The 16566-nt window shown below is 39.8% G+C and overlaps 3 protein-coding genes across 3 annotated transcripts in view; 2 read left to right on the top strand and 1 right to left on the bottom strand.

Annotated features, from left to right (window-relative positions):
- LOC109471134 (AP-4 complex subunit mu-1-like) overlaps positions 1–7079 on the top strand; it is a 16535-nt gene extending 9456 nt beyond the window's left edge. The window contains exons 10-16 of the mRNA XM_019770363.1: positions 61–65; positions 2677–2822; positions 4222–4313; positions 5382–5429; positions 5618–5668; positions 5767–5884; positions 6190–7079. Coding sequence (XP_019625922.1) covers positions 61–65; positions 2677–2822; positions 4222–4313; positions 5382–5429; positions 5618–5668; positions 5767–5884; positions 6190–6384 — 655 coding nt within the window. The 3' untranslated portion in view covers positions 6385–7079. The remainder of the gene's footprint in view (positions 1–60; positions 66–2676; positions 2823–4221; positions 4314–5381; positions 5430–5617; positions 5669–5766; positions 5885–6189) is intronic.
- Positions 7080–7681: 602 nt separating this feature from the next.
- On the bottom strand, positions 7682–13702 carry LOC109471133 (coatomer subunit delta-like). The gene is made up of 11 exons (XM_019770361.1): positions 13579–13702; positions 13172–13211; positions 12565–12788; positions 12215–12394; positions 11809–12014; positions 11452–11616; positions 10701–10866; positions 10092–10239; positions 9752–9860; positions 9206–9410; positions 7682–9027 (listed from the first exon to the last, which is right to left on the bottom strand). Exons 1-11 carry the CDS (start codon positions 13579–13581, stop codon positions 8938–8940), a joined length of 1536 nt encoding a protein of 511 aa, XP_019625920.1. The 5' UTR covers positions 13582–13702; the 3' UTR covers positions 7682–8937.
- A 199-nt stretch (positions 13703–13901) lies between these two features.
- Positions 13902–16549, top strand: LOC109470942 (UDP-N-acetylglucosamine--dolichyl-phosphate N-acetylglucosaminephosphotransferase-like). The gene is given in 8 exon segments (XM_019770037.1): positions 13902–14189; positions 14512–14687; positions 14921–15050; positions 15228–15441; positions 15671–15817; positions 15997–16081; positions 16344–16374; positions 16376–16549. Coding segments are annotated over 8 exon segments (981 nt in total). The 5' UTR covers positions 13902–14165.
- The last annotated feature ends 17 nt before the right edge of the window (positions 16550–16566 follow it).

The following is a 16566-nucleotide window of genomic DNA, read 5'->3' as shown; positions in this document are numbered from 1 at the left end:
AGAGATTATGAATTGGATTTCAAATATTAGTTTTCTTGAATCAACACAAGTTACAATAAGTTTAAGTTGCATTTACAGTGGAAACCCTCCCTGTAAATTATATCGCATAAGTACTCATGAATTGTGTGATCATATTTGAACATGACAATAAGGTGGTTGTGTATAATAAAAGGGCCTGCAAGCCATTTTTCGTAAGGCGTAATCAGGCTGTTTTAGACTTCGTAATTTGTTGGCAGCCTCGCAAAAATCAACGTAATTCGTAATTGGACATTAGCCGCAAATCGTAAAGTCGTAATCAGCTCTGAGACTTTAACGTAATTCGTAATAGGCGGCGAAAATTTTGCGTAATTCGTAATCACTACCCCCCTTGCAGGCCCTCTAATAAAAATAAATAGAAGAGGAAATCAAAATCCAGGCTTAGTGCCTGATTCAGATCTGGTACCATCACAGGGAAAATAAGACCAAGAGCAGTGATATATTTTGTTCAAATGGCCATTTTGTTGATTAATGATGATTTTTGAAAGTCATGGTCTCATGTTTTCTGCACATAAATGCCCCATAAGTGCCTTGGCAGCTATATTTAAGATGTATTTATGATATGATTCATTGAACATAATATTAGCAAGACATAGTGGTATCTATAAGTAATAGAAACACTCAGTGTCAGACATATGAGATGACAAGATGTATAGAAGCAATGACTCATCTTCACTTATGGAAAGTTACAACATCTGTCACTGTCATGGAGTTGTAACAAGTCTCACAGAAGCTGACTAAATGTCCCCAAGACAGACTTTAAAATACACTTGCCTGTCTCAATCTTCAGATCCTCAATATCTCCCAGAAGGGCTTGTCACTCCTCTGGATTCACTCACACTGATAATCACTCACACTCAGAAGCTTTCTTCATCACAACATGGGATTTCTTTGGGACACAGAGTTTCTTTATTGATACTTAATATCTTAAATTATCACACTTTTGGCCTTGCACAAATTTTTGAGATTGGTTTTGTGCTGCTGTCATACAACCCATCACCAATTTTCCTGAGTCATAGTGGACCACTGTTCATCCTATCACTGACTGTGAGGTTTAGATTCTGAAGTTGAGTGTAGTCAGCCTGGCAGCCATGGCCGTGGCCTCTCCATCAGTTGTTGTTCCGGAGGTTTGATGTCCATTAGCCACAGCAGGGGCTACTGACCCTGTCTTTCCTCCATTACTCATCCTTCCAATTGCATTTATATGCCTTTTCACAGATAACAGCTGTGATCAAAGGGGTTTAGGGAAATGGGCTGTTATCTGCACACAAGTGGTTTGATAATGCATTTATTGCAGGTCATGCTTTAGTGGCCATAACCTTTTTGTCCACAAGTTGATTGGCAGGCTGTACATATGCATTTAGGGACACGTTAACATTTGATAGCAGATAGACTGGTGTGGAGCTCAGTGGTGCATGGAGTGGTCCACAAGGATGATAAGCAGGAGGAAGAACAAGTGTACTGTACTGGAAGGAAGAATATTTTACTAGTATAATGTACTTTGTTGTTTTTTTCTGTGCAAAACATCTAAACATTGAGGTTGATATGCATAAAAAAGCATTTGGAATGTTTTATAGATTTTTATGTGTCTGTTGTCACAGATTTGTTGCATGGTGTGTATCAGTGACCCCTATTAGGTAGCATGTCAGCTTGTAGTATTGGGGACCATAAAACCAGCATGCCCCAAAGTCTTTCATATACATTGTATATATTTGGTAGTTGTAAAACATTGAACCCTTCGAGGTAAAACCTCACACTTCAGCATGAGTCCTTGCCATCTATGTTTGTCATCAGCTGACACTTATGAATTATATTGTAACAAGAAATGATGAAAGTATGGCAGATGTACAGATACCATGTGCCCGAAGTATTAAAACATAGAAATAATAGCTAATGTTGAGATATTGGACTGTTGCATGCTGCCACTAAGGCTGCCAATGAATCTTCAAAAGATTCTATCCATAGCTGCTGCACTGCAAAAGGGTGTATGACTCTACCAGTCACATGTAGATGTACAATACATTTTGTAAATTCTGAGCTGTTTTATCTTCTGATCACCTGTTGATGGACGTTATTGGAGCCAACTTTTGAACTTTTTGAACACATCATTTGGATGAAAACTGGAGGATCGTGTTTACTTGTGAAGCAATCTTGAATCATACTAACCTTGGAACAGCATTGCATTACTCATAAGGGCACACGGGGGACTTAAGAGTTCTCTAGGGAACCTAGATTTGATTAACCCAATATCTTTGAAAAGGACCCCTGCTAGCATTATTACATGCAAAATATTCAAATTAGAGCAGGGGGATTTCTTTACCCCTTGTGTCATTGTCATGGCGTGATAATGAGCACCTCTTGCTAGAAGGCAGGATGGTTAATGTCATTAACTTTCCTGAAAGTTGGCAAGTAGAATGTTTGCTAGCTACTTTTTCCACCTTAGTTCTTGCTCCATTCCCACCTACACTTCTCCCAAAGGCCCAACTTCTTTATATGCTTGTACACAGGAAGAATTGTTGCTATGTGATTAAACCTGTAATTTTTATGGTACTTAGCGCCATGTTTCCATCAGTTGCTAAATAATTCACCAAGCATCACCCTTGTTCTTTAATTTCCTTTTATTAAATGCTAAGATTGGAGCTGTAAATCATGAACAATGTTTTTTCCTGTTGCCTACAGGTTATAACAGCCATGCCCACATCGATGAGTGTAGCTTCCATGAGAGTGTGGACTTGTCAGAGTTTGGACAGAGCAGAGTGCTGACCATTCACCCTCCACAGGGAGAGGTAACATAAGATCAGCCTCCACAAGCATCATTTCGTCACTAAAACAGTGCATGTAGTAGAAATCAATTTTTCATGCCCTGGACAGATGAATGATTGAGCATCCATCCTTACATTAAGCAGGTGTCCTGGGACAGGTAGATAGCGAACTACAGACTTTGGTATGTTAACAGGCTGTCATCCAATGATGAAGGAAAGCGGGCAATTGGAAATGGAGCAGCTCAATGTTGAAATAAGTCAGATAATATCTAATCAGTACTACAGTTTGGACATGCTGTAATTTTACAATATTAGATTTCACAAAGTGGTGCTTTAGAGCCAAACACTTAAGTCAATCAAAAGAGCTTTGGTTAATGATTTGCCACTTGAAGTATGCTATCATTAAATTAAAACAAATTAGTTTTGTGAAATAGTGATGCGATTAATCTGATTGGGAGGGAATTTCATGCTCAGTACCTCTTCTGAGTCAACAGGTATGACTTGTCCTGAGGATTTGGTATAGGAACCAACATAATGTTTCACAGAAAATTGTTGATTACATTATGAAGGTAAAAACAGAAACACCTTTGTTGCATTGTGAAAAAAAAGTTCACACCAAACAAGAAACATTTCAGAGGACACTGGTGACGTAAACAATGATGTTTGTGATGGCGTTGCAAATCCTGTCCTGCTCCAGGGTCATACATCTAGAGAGATATTTTGAGCAAACAGCTGTCAGAAGCGAAGCATGGCCGTTCATTTGTGTATCATGGCCTTAGTAGTTTTCCCTCACAATCTTGAGGAAGATAGCATTATGAAATATGTCAATATCCCGAAATAACCAAATAACTAAGTCTACCTTTACTTCTGTCTTAAGTCCCAGTTACATAATACATGTAGTACATCATACGATGCACGATGATGGTCGTAGAATTAACAATAAACGGGTGCAATAGTTTAAGAATTAAACGTAGTCTACTAATATTGCACCAAGTTCTGTATGGCATGATCGTCGTGGAAAACCCTCCATCATATAGGTGCATCATACTAGTATAATGTGGCTTTATTGCACATTTGCCTAAGTACATGTTTATCATATTAGCCCTGTACCAAGAAATATGTTGCTCATGCAAGGCCATTTCTTTTGCCAATTATAATGTGATTGCAATCAGATAAGCCTTAAATGCCAAAACTACAGTTTGGTTTATGGGTAAAGTCTTTCTTTCATCAAGTTGCAGTTTTTCTTCCATTTGTAGATACCTGGTAGTACAAAATGTATTTGTCACATGCGTTATAACTTATATAAGTCATGGCATGCATTTGGAGAGTGTAAGTGTGTGTGTGTGTGTGTGTGTGTGTGTGTTTTGATACTGGTAGGTCTTTCCCATTTAACAGCCAAGCATGAGTTTGACTGTTTGTTCAGTTTCCAGTGATGAAGTACCAGGCATCAGGAGACCTGCCTTCCCTACTGCCCTTCAGACTCTTCCCAACAGTGAATGACCAGGACAGCACCAGGTCAGACACAATCCACTAAAAAACTAACCCTGCAGCTTGTGTCTCAATCAACCACTGCTGCCAACTTCTCCTGTAGACTTTTCAAGGGAAATACACAGTAACCTATACCTCACTGCTGTGCTGGCAAAACAGTAGAATTTTTAAATACACTGTACAGCCCTGATAGAGTGACTCAGAGATACAATTTGTCATCTATGGCATTTTGGGTCACCATAGATAGATGATTTGGGTTTCATCTTTTAGGCTTTTCCATTCTGGGGTAGTCTTTTTGTACCAAATCTAGTATCAATCATAGGATTTAGCAGCAGGAAGTGGATTAAGTTTGAGTCCCCGACGGGTCTTTCTAACTCACAGTTTACATATTGAAGAATCAATCAATGTCGTTGTTTCTTGTTTTTTGCTAATGCTGTACATGTGTTGTTATCTGATTGTTACCTTTCTCTGCTAGCTTTCCATGAAAAGCAGTATATTATTTTTTTAAGCGGCATTTTTAAAATGCAGGTTGGCTACTGATATGGTAGCTGTATCCACTTTGAACTGCACTGACAGATTTGTTTCATTTGTATGTAAATCACTAGTATTGTAAATGAAGTTAAACAAAGAAGCTGACACAAGTTCTTACTGTATGCAAAAACCCTACTAAAGTATTCCCTACATTTACTGGCAATCTGCCAGCATTCCCCATTGAACTAGTAACGCCACCTACTTGTTACTTGCCAAACTGCACGCCTTCCCTTCCTCACTCATGTGGCATAGCTTCAGATTATCAATGGAAACAACTAAATGTTGCACACAGACTGGCAAAATTGTCACACCTTCACCCTATCTTATCCTTGTCTGGAGGGTCGGGGACTGTGCTCACATCCATCACCAGCTTCCTCCATCCTTCTCTGTCTTAAGCAATATTTTATGCACTCCTAAATACTGTCTAAGTACTGCAGTATTTTCTCTGGTCAGGTTTTGCAGTTGGTGATGTTTGCCGATAAATAACATGTGACGTTAGATAGTACATTCAGCCACATCGAGTTAAATCATCAACATAAATTCTGGACACTTTGTTAACTACAGGGACATGGAGCTGGTGCTGAAGGTTTTCTGTGATGTCCCTTCTACAAGGTCATCATCTCATTATTGTTGAATGTTTGAGAATATCAATTTCTGATATTCAATTCCTGACTGTCCAGCATGTAGATAACATAGATTCTGCTGGTAATGTTTACATCATAATTTTGTACATGTATCATGAAATAACTCAGGAATGTACTTGAAATAATAGGAAATGTACTTCTTGTCTGTTTGTGCAGTCATGCTGTCAATGTGATGGTCAGAGTTCCCGTTCCAAAGTCAACAACCAGGTAAATGTCCAAGTGTATGATTCATGTTTTTGAAACTTGAAACAGATTTTTCTGTAAGTAGACAAAGTGAATGACTAATTTTTCTCCTCTGTTGACAGTGTGTCACACCAGTTGAGTGGCCCAGGTCAAAATGTAGAGTTCAAGGCACAGGAACATGTGGTGGCATGGAACATAAAGAAGTTCCCAGGTGCCACAGAGCTCACAGCCAGATTTAAGGTCAGCGTTGCAGCATTGTTGCTCTGCCTTGATGTCTTTCAACCTGTAGTTGATAATAGTTATTTTAATCATGGAGGTAAAAAATCACATTTTCTACCTCCATGTTTTGATGTAGGACTGGAAACTTTGTTTCCGTTACCTTTATGCCCTCATGTTTTCTATTTCTTTTAAATCAATCATAACATCTCACTAACTCCAACTCATGACCTAAGCTGTGTTGCTATATAGATCTGATTGCTCTGGACATGTTGGCTTTTTGTGGCATTTATTACTAAGTATTTTCCCTCTACTATCCCTTTCTACAGCTGGCAGTAGCAAACAGAACACCATCCACGAGGCTGGAGTTAGGCCCAGTCAGCCTGAAGTTTGAACTGCCCATGTATATCTGCTCCCGCCTGCAGATTAGATTCTTGAGGTTGTTTGACCATGAACAGTCCTATGTTCCTTATCGCTGGGTGCGCTATGTCACTCACTCAGACTCGTATGTTATAAGAATATGAAATTAAAGATTCTAACTCGAAATGTCTGAGAAATTCTTCACAGTTGTTGCGGTATATCAATAAGTAATCCTGTGTTCGGAAATTTTCTCAGGGACACCTAGGTAAATGTAGCCATACTATGTGTTAATATGTCTGACAGATTTGTGCTTTGCCAAGTGTTCTAGATTTTGTTGATAATGTTGCATAGAAGGGGAGAGGGTTTAATTCTACAATCGATGCATCCTAATTATCAGTACCAATGGTACAAGAATCAAGTCCAAGTCTTAACAGTTTGACAGATACAGGGGTGAGAACATCATACATGTTTACATAGAAGTGGAACATAAAACCTTATCATGTACACTGTCAACTGATAGCTATGAGTATGAGATACATGTATAACAAAGAGATCCATGACCTCATACCCTCACCAAATAATGTTAACCCTTCTGGTGGAACTAATTTATTTCGCAAATAAGAGCCTCAATTGCATGAATCATTTGATCATTTGATCATTTGATCATATCCTTCACCCTTATCTTAAGAAAGAACACTATTCTAATATCTTGTCATAGATTATGCAAATAAGGTCATGACATCTAGAAAGTATATAAACTACACAGACGATGCAATTTAACTTGAAATTACCTTTATTGAGCAACAACTCCTTGTTTCTGTCCATGCATTAAAGATCAGAAGACTCAGAACAACCCAAATGGTCGCCATTGTTGAACTTCATCTTGACCGCGTAACAGAAGCGCCCTTTAGCGGAATACAAAATTATTGCAGGGTGAGAAAATCTACAATGGGATTTTACATTGGATGCTTAAAAGCGACCTCCAGCGGGTATAATCATAAAGTCATAAGGTGACAAGCAAAATTGCAGCTGATTGGTTAATTTGAAAAATACAATAGCCAATCAGGATATACAATCCATTGATCTATATCAATCCTAATGGGCATAAAAATAAGAGAAGTGATTGGGTCCTGGGGATGGCAAAATCAACCAGAGAGAGCTGAAGATCGTTGAGCTTTGCCATTGGCCGAGTGCCTACCAATACTATCCAAAATTCATAACCCTTGCATGTCCAGATCGAGAAATATTAAATCCGGAAGTTCCACTGCAGTACCATAACAAGCTGCCAGGAGGCCAAATCAATTTAAGGTCTCATCAAGACCTACCCAACTACCAACTTTCATGACAATCCATCAAAAGCTTCTTGAGTTATCATGCTAAACCCCATACATACACACATACACAGACATAAACGGAAAACAACCTTCTTGGCGAAGGTAGTAATACACATGTACACCCAAATGAATGGTGAAAAATCATGGTTCCAAATACACTTTTATTTCATACTTAATACTATCATAGCTATAGCAATATACAAGGTAGATACAGAAATATTAGATTTAGGGTCTTCACACATCATCTTGACATACCAGGATGTGCATAATGCTCTGACAGTTACAAATGTATATTATCATGGGCTACAGGTATGGTGTATTGTCCCTTCTAACAAAAGTGCATCTAAAATCATTCTATAGTCCAAGTCATTGAGCCTAGCTTATCCAATACTTATCTCTCCAAATGATGAAAAAAATTTTTGCATCTCAAGTTTTGAAAGTGAAAAACTGGTCTTCCTAACCCCATGTAATAATACATCTTATTGCCACTTTTAAACATTATTCGTCAGAGTGCGAGCCGTAACTGTCAGAATGTAACATCCAAAATGCTTTAACAGTACACTATATCCACATCAGGGAATCTTGATTTTATTCATATGTCTAATATTTGTTTTATTTCAAATTCTCTAATCTTCTAGTTCTGACCCATTTTATCATACTGTAGGTAACTTCTGCTTTTGTGGCAAGTACCACTGTCGGTAGTTCTGCTGACAGTGAGACAAGAAAAGTGTCACAAAATCAGGTGCAGTTGAAATAAATTAAGAACATGGTATTCGGACACTATTGAAGATCAAGAACTTAAACTACATTTACTATGGTCATTTCTTGCATGCTAATGTAGCACAAGTTAAGGTTGTGTTGGTAGTACCAGTGATGCAAAGATGACCTTTATACTATGTTACAATCATCATGTTGCAGTGATGCCCATATCTGATTCTGACTCTGAGGCAAATATATCTTGCAGTACGTACCGTGTAAAGTCATTTCATTCTGCATTAGTCTGATGGAATGCATTGTAAACACATTGTATTCCTTTGCACAATGTAAAACAGGCCTTTTCATACTGATGTGACAGACCTACAGTTAGAAATAAAATATACTACTAGCATGCTGCTGGAGAGGAAATGCTGACTACAGCATATAGAAACAACTGAAAAAGTTCTTCATGTTGACTACATAATTGTCTATTTACCATACCATGTTCTTGATGTGACAGGTTTATTTCGTACCCTATCCCCCCCCCCCCAGTCATCCTGTCCTGTTTCTGTTTCCCTTACAACTTTGAAACATTTACAATCAGTCCGAAAGTACATTTTCATTCTAATTGACGACTATTGGATGGCCTTTCCCCCCTGTTGTGTCCCATCCATCTGTTCTACCATGTTAAAGTATCTCGTACTTCTCCACCAGCAATGCTGTATCTGATGAGTACTTGACTGGCTGGCCACCATCCACCATTCTTATTCCACTCACCTGTGTACAACAGTAAAGTGGTAACTCCATACAAAGGTATTCTCAGCATTACCAGTGAAAAAGTTTGCAAAGGCACAAAATCATGATAATGGTTTCTTAGATAAGTAACAAAGGGGTGTTTTAGGAAAACAAGTGGCTTTACCTCTCATCAACAAGAGTAATGTAAAGTAAAACCTACCGTGACATCACAGTAAGACTTGGTGGATACGAATGAGACGGAGACTGGGAAGAAGTCATCGGAGTGGCCGTGACAGCTGAACTCCAGGCTGCCTGACTTGTTGGAGGCGTCGATGACAGGTAGCCTCCACTCCAGCATGCCTCTCCTGCTGTCCACATGGTACTCTCCATCCAGGTCACCTACAACTGGTGCTCCAACTCCAGACCTGGGAGGGACAGACAATATAAAGTTCCACCAACAGGAATATACAAGGAGCAATGTCATGTCAAAAGGGTCAATTGCATTATCTTTCTTTGATGAGGAAAGAAAACTACAAGTAGAAAAATATAGAGGAAGCCATACTGTTAACAAGAAAGTGGTATATTAGTTGCAACACATGTACTAGTCCCTCCCTCATTGAATTTGACTGAATATTTTCAACATGAGTATACATACTTGAAAGTATGTAATGGCAATGGGAAAGCAGTTTTACTGCTATAATCTTGCTTATCATGGTTTTAGTCCTTAACAACAATGTCTGCATGAGCAGAGCACAACAGTACTTACGGCAAAGGAATGGAGATAACGACATCATTCAGTTCCAGCTGCTCCTGTTCCAACTCATACTCCACATTAACATCACATCCATCCGCACTCTCAGTGGGCCAGCAGTTTACTGCAACAAACCACAACCATCTTGTTACTTCAAATGGTGATAAGACAATAAAACTTTGCTTTTTAATTATGTCTCGAATCAGCAGGCACTTAACAATTTAAGTTTCCAAATGTTAAGTTTCTGAGCCATCTACAAATCTATACCCCTTTGTTTTTTTCTGCAAATGCCCTTAACTTGATAAAAGGGTGTACGCTGTTGAAATTTAGTAGAATATACTGTTGCTGTACTGACTTGACAATGGCATGAGGGACTCATCATTGGACTGCAGCCTCCATCTCATCACCCCGATGTCATTGTTGATGGGGAATGGTTTGTTGGGATTCTTCAGGCCGATCTCTGACTTTGACTGGAACAGCTTCTTGTCCACATTGGGATGTGTCTACAAAAAGAAACATACCTTATCATCAACTTTGTGAAGCCTTTAATGTACAGTGAGGAAAAGTGAGCAATTGGACTTTAAGTAAATTCCAAATAAATAAATCTATTGCAAATGCCTTCTTGAGGGCCTGCAAGGGGGGGTAGTGATTACGAATTACGCAAAATTTTCGCCGCCTATTACGAATTACGTTAAAGTCTCAGAGCTGATTACGACTTTACGATTTGCGGCTAATGTCCAATTACGAATTACGTTGATTTTTGTGGAGGCTGCCTACGAATTATGAAGTCTAAAACGGCCTGATTACGCCTTACAAAAAAGGGCTTGCAGGCCCTCCTTCTTGTGTCACACTTGCTAGCTACAACATTGCTTTTGTGGGAGAAAACTGACACCAGTTCAAGACATGTTTTGGTGCCAATTTTTTTCCAGGCATATTATGGATCATACAGACGCAGTATCCCCACCTGTATCTGTGCTCCACGAGCTTCCTGGTTTTCTACAGCGAGGATGATCTTGCCATACTGTTCATCAGATATGCGGAGTGAGATCATCCCGTGGATCTCCATGTTGTCCAGGCCACCATCTCGTCTAGCTGTCAGAGTCACCTTCTCTTCAATACGCAGATGGACACTGGAAAAGTATAGCAGATACGTTAGAGTACACATTCAAAATGTGCCAACAAAAATTTCATCTACATTACTCAACTAACCTTTAAGCAAGTGTTTGCTTCAAATGTATACATCAATGCAATTCTCTAGACCATCCTTAGGCCACACCAATTTAATTTGTTGGTTCTCGGAATTGCCGCTTCAAAAAATCGCAAAATGAAAAGAAAAAAAATTAATTCTTGTTACTAGTAATTAGAAATCAATAACATCAATAATTGATCCTTGATACATAGGCTATAAAACAGCAATGTTTTAGCATGTATAGTCATAGCTTTGTTCTCAATCCCTTTTTCCAGCCTTAGCTTTACCATTTGGGCATGTTTTTTTTTTTTCCGCCCTGTCGCTTTACATTTTTCATGAAAAAATCCGAGAACAAACAAATTAAATTGGTGTGGCCTTAGCATGGTTTGAACTTTGAACACAATTATTCTTAAAGCAAATCCACAAAAAAAAACAACAAGAAACTTACTTGCTGTACAGATGAACTACTCTACATATTTCTAAAAATGATTCCTCTCCTGTGCTGTCTGATATGATGACCACCTACCTTTCTGTGTGAATAGCAGGAGTGGCTATTTTAGCGGCCTGAGCTGACTGCCTGGATGACTTGGTGCTGGCCACCTCCTGGCCCTCTGATACAAGCTTGTCCACAAAGTGGTCCACATCCTTACCCTTACTACCCAGCTTCATGGCTCTGCCTGATGGGCTGGGTCTGGTGGAGTGCATCGAACAAAATACATTTTAGCACAATCTTCATTCACAATCCTCTCTTTCTCTCTGTCCGTCACAAAACAGCAAACATTTACACCACAGATAAATGAATGGTTTGCCTTACTCCAGTATAAATGATTAATGGTACGAAATGTCCAAAAACTGAAGAAAAAAAAACCCAAGTCCAACTAACTTGGGTGCTGTGTATGTAGGTTTTGCTGGCTCAGGCTTGTAATCATCAGCCATGACAGGAACTGATTCTCCAGATGAGCGAGAACCACCTCCAAATCCCCCACCAAACCCGGGAGTCTTCTTCCCAGTCCTCTCTGCTTCCCGTCGGGCAGCTTGCAGCTCCTTGGCTTTCTTTTTCATCTCCTGGATGGCTTCACGCTCTTGAGACTAGGGGTGAACAAGCAATTGTCATGCAAGAAATGAAGTAGCTATAATGCATTTGCTTGACACAACATATAATTGTCTTCATAAATACCTTTATTTGGAAAACCAAATGAATTAATTTCTGGTGATCTTGTCCCAAGTTGATTATATGCATTATACAAATCCTTGAAAAGATACTAGTATACAAAGTCTACTTTCTGTACCTCTCTGACAGCCTTGAACACCTTCTCCTCATGGGAGTCCATCTCTGTGAAGGTTCTAATCTGGGCCAGGTTCACATTCTCTCTGTAACCGAGGGCAACGATCTCATCAAAGGCAAAGATGAGAGGGAAGGACTGGTCCACTATTTCTGACTCCTCCATCACTTTACAGTACTCAGGAATCTGGAAAAGAAGTACAGAACGTCAACAAAAGGGTGAAGCAATCTTACAGATATCAGGCCAACAATGAGTTTACAGACCTACAAGGTCAGTCATGTATTATTTGATCATAAATAAAACTACAATTGTGAACCACTTTGCTGGATGTATAATACATGTAGTTTAATACTGACCACTCTTGAGAAGAGCCTCAGGGTCTCCAGATCCTCCAGGATGTTGCTGTTCTTAGTGGTGATGAGAAGCATGTACAGCTTCTCTAACGGCTGGTAAACGTAGCGCACACTCTCCGTCTCCACGAACGTGTGCTGCTTGCCCGTGTTCATCAGCTTGGGAAATGCAGCCAGCAAACCCTCGATACGGGATCGTGTCATCTCCACAAACTGCCGGGAAATTATGGCTGACAAAGGAAGAGAACAATAACCAGTTTAGCACAATGAACAGTGAACCATGGCTTAATGTTTCATTCACAGGACAGTCCGACTGAGACCCTTTCTGAGAGTTGTGTGCACATCAAGTAAGCAACAACAGCCTAGATTCGTACACAAGACCTCTTGGTCCAGAGGGAGGGTCACTAACCACTGGAATACGCAGTGAGTTGAACATGTCACAGCACATATTTCTCAAATTAAAATCTATATCATATTATATTTCATCGGAAGACTGGAGGAACTTTTACGACTGATATTGTTATGATAATTTAAAGATATGGAAACATCATAATTTACGTTTTCCATTTCCAAACAACATCATCATTTTTTCTTTTAGCTTATTTCTCCTTACCTTTCCCGGACTTGGTGCAAACTGCAGCCGCCAACAGGACCTACAATTTACAAAAAGATACGAAATTTATGAAACACCTTCACAGGTTGCATTTTGCATAGCATTACGGAATTTCAGTATAAACAATATAATCTAGCACCGAAATCTTAGTTTAGAAGTATTCCGGGGATGGCAGCAACACTTCAGATGACGACAGAACGTGAAGTATACGTCTGATCCTTAGAATAGCTAGATGTGATGCAGATATACTAGTAATATTCATGAAACGTTGACAACAGCGTGACCACAACTTGAGCAGTAGCTTGACGAAAGAGGCAGAAGCGTTGATTTACTTTTCGACTAACAACACACCCACAAGCGCTGTCACATAAAAATGCTGAAAATGTGCTAAAAGAATCGGTACTTACCATGGTGATAACGACGTCGGAGAGAGAGAGAAGAAGCTGACTTCAGGCTGACTTTCGTGCACACACCGGCTCTCCTCCCCTAAGATGGCGACGGCCACGTACTCTAGTCTGACACGGCAAACCGCAGCACTCACTCCAAAAACACACTTACGCCATCGACTAAAACACAGGCTTCTTCATCAAAAGACTGATTCTGTACATTTTTCAATAAAAGTATTGAAATTACGCAGTTCTATGGTGATATTTTATGATCATCAACTATTGTTCTGGTACTGAATCGATTACTTGTGCCGTACTAAATTGTGTCAGGGGTCAGCAGCCTGTTAGCTCCTGCGGAAGGATATTTTTTACGTTTCCACGGGTCAAAGGTTGGTTCATCAGCTGATCAGAAGTCGCACTGCAGGAGTAGGAGGTCCATCTAGTCTGCGACACTTTGCACCAACCTTACATCATTCAGGTGAATTTACAAACACGTCATCAAGCAGGAGACTGTATAAACTATAGGTTGATTCGCCTCGTGGAACCAAAAACAACCAACTCGACCGAAAGTAGCGGCATTGTAGGAACGTCTTGATCCATCGTGGTGCATGGTGGTGGTCTCAACTTCATTGGTCAGTCTGGTATTAAAACTGCTTTAGTAATCTAATCACGACTCTGCATGTGCAATCACTTTTCCTACCGAAGTAGAGCCTTCATCCTAACATATTTGCGTTTCTAAAAAAAAGTCAGGCAAACCAAATGTATTTTAGTATAATTAACGTTATATCATATCTTGATCGATATTTAATATCTAAAAAAATGAAACCCTTGGCCTTCACACCCTTGGCCTTGTGATACATTTGGCAGGCTGCATTTGGCCTGTTGATTTAAAACCAGAAATAATCATCTGTACCAAAAAGTGATTTGTTTCCTAATGTAATCTTGTCCTTACAGCACAGTTTGGATGTTTATACTCCAGAGACCACGATGCACTACCCACTGGTCATCAGCACCTGCCTGTCTGCCCTGGGCATGCTGGTCACTCTCAAAGTCATCCCCCAGTTTGGAGAAGTTTTCATGAAGGCTGGCTTCAAAGGGAAAGATCTCAACAAGACTGTCCAAAAGGAGATGTAAGCACACAACAATTGTTCAACTAATAATATACAACTTTTACAAGCTATACTTTTGCTACCTCAAGTGACGAACTGCATATGATGAAAGTCACATTGTGTATAATTTTCATCATTTTGGTATATGTATGTAACGTTATATACCTGACCCCACTCATGCTTGAGTCAGTCCATCATGCCCTCTGGGTCAGCTGTTTATGATCTAACTTGATTCTGCTGTTTTATTTTTGCAGCCCAGAGTCAGCAGGGATGATAAGTGGAGCCATGTTCCTGATCATCATGTTCCTGTTCATCCCCTTCCCATTCCTGGAGTACTGGGTGTCAGTCAAGCCACAGACACAACATGAGTTCCCACATGCAGATGTATGTGTCATCTTATCTTTGGAATAATAATGGTGAAATGGCAAAAAGTCAGACTATGCTTGCAGGATATTACATGTATATCTGTCTGTCTGTCTGTTTGTTTAAGTCAATTATTCATGCATGAGCAAGCCATAGACTGGCTACCAGTTTGAGGCAGCACCATGATTGTTTCCCCAGTTTGTAGAGTTCCTGGGTGCGCTCCTGTCCATCTCCTGTATGATCTTCCTGGGGTTTGTGGATGATGCGCTGGCCCTGAAGTGGCGACACAAGCTGTGGCTGCCCACCATCGCCTCCCTGCCCCTCCTCATGGTCTACTTCACTACATTTGACCTCACAACCATCATTGTTCCAAAGCCATTCAGGTCCTTCTTAGGACTGTCTATAGACCTGGGTAAGACAATTTCCACATACTTGTCACATATACTAAGTGTATATGTGAAATTGTCACATATACTAAGTGTATATGTGAAATTGCACTGCCATGTGTGTGTGTATGTGTAAACTGCTGTCAACTTAGAGTGCTTTGTGTTTTGGTGATCCCACCATGTCCTTAATGCAATATCTTACACATTAAAGAAATGTTCACACAGTCATTAACATCTCTCTATTTCCCTTCACAGGCCTGCTGTACTATGTCTACATGGGCATGTTGGCTGTGTTCTGCACCAATGCAATAAATATCCTGGCTGGTATCAATGGTGTGGAGACTGGGCAGTCATTGATCATTGGGCTGTCAATCACCATTTTTAATCTACTTGAACTCTCAGGTACATTGTTCTCAAACTTTTGTACTGTACTTGTAAAATGCAAGGGATAAGAGTTGAAGCAAGGAGGTTTAAAATCCTTTTGATTGAAACCTCCTTGGTTGAAGGAAATAATGCGAGTCGAGACAAAGTCTTTGCTCATGAATACTGCATTGACCCCTTTTATTATTTCTTTAATGCAGGTGACTTCAGTGAAGACCACATCTTTTCCCTGTACTTCATGATTCCGTTTTGTGCTGTCTCCTTTGCACTTTTATGCTACAACTGGTAAGTTATATACATGTATATCTTATCCTTATGGTATGTCTAATAAAATATAGTCTTGGCCCACAAGTTAACTGCTTGGAGTGAGAAAAGTCAGTTAACAAGTATGATTGAACATGAGAACACAAATTCATATGCATTGATGTATCTATAAAAGAAAAGGGATTTTGTTGTGCTTATTTTCTCACTATTTGACACTGATGAACATCCAAGGTACATGTATATCAATACAATTGCTATATTATTGCATCTTTGTCCTTGGCAGGTATCCATCCCAGGTGTTTGTGGGAGACACCTTTTTGCTACTTTGCTGGGATGACGTTTGCTGTGGTGGGCATCTTGTCTCACTTTAGCAAGACCATGCTGCTGTTCTTCATCCCTCAGATCCTGAACTTCCTCTACTCGTGTCCGCAGCTCTTTAGATTGGTCCCCTGTCCTCGCCACAGGCTCCCACGGTATTGCTATGGATGATAGCTCTGATTTGAATA

This window comes from Branchiostoma belcheri, unplaced genomic scaffold (genome assembly GCF_001625305.1).
Source record: "Branchiostoma belcheri isolate BF01 breed outbred unplaced genomic scaffold, Haploidv18h27 scaffold24, whole genome shotgun sequence".
Lineage (NCBI taxonomy): Eukaryota > Metazoa > Chordata > Leptocardii > Amphioxiformes > Branchiostomatidae > Branchiostoma > Branchiostoma belcheri.
This window is presented reverse-complemented; position numbering and strand designations above follow the sequence as displayed.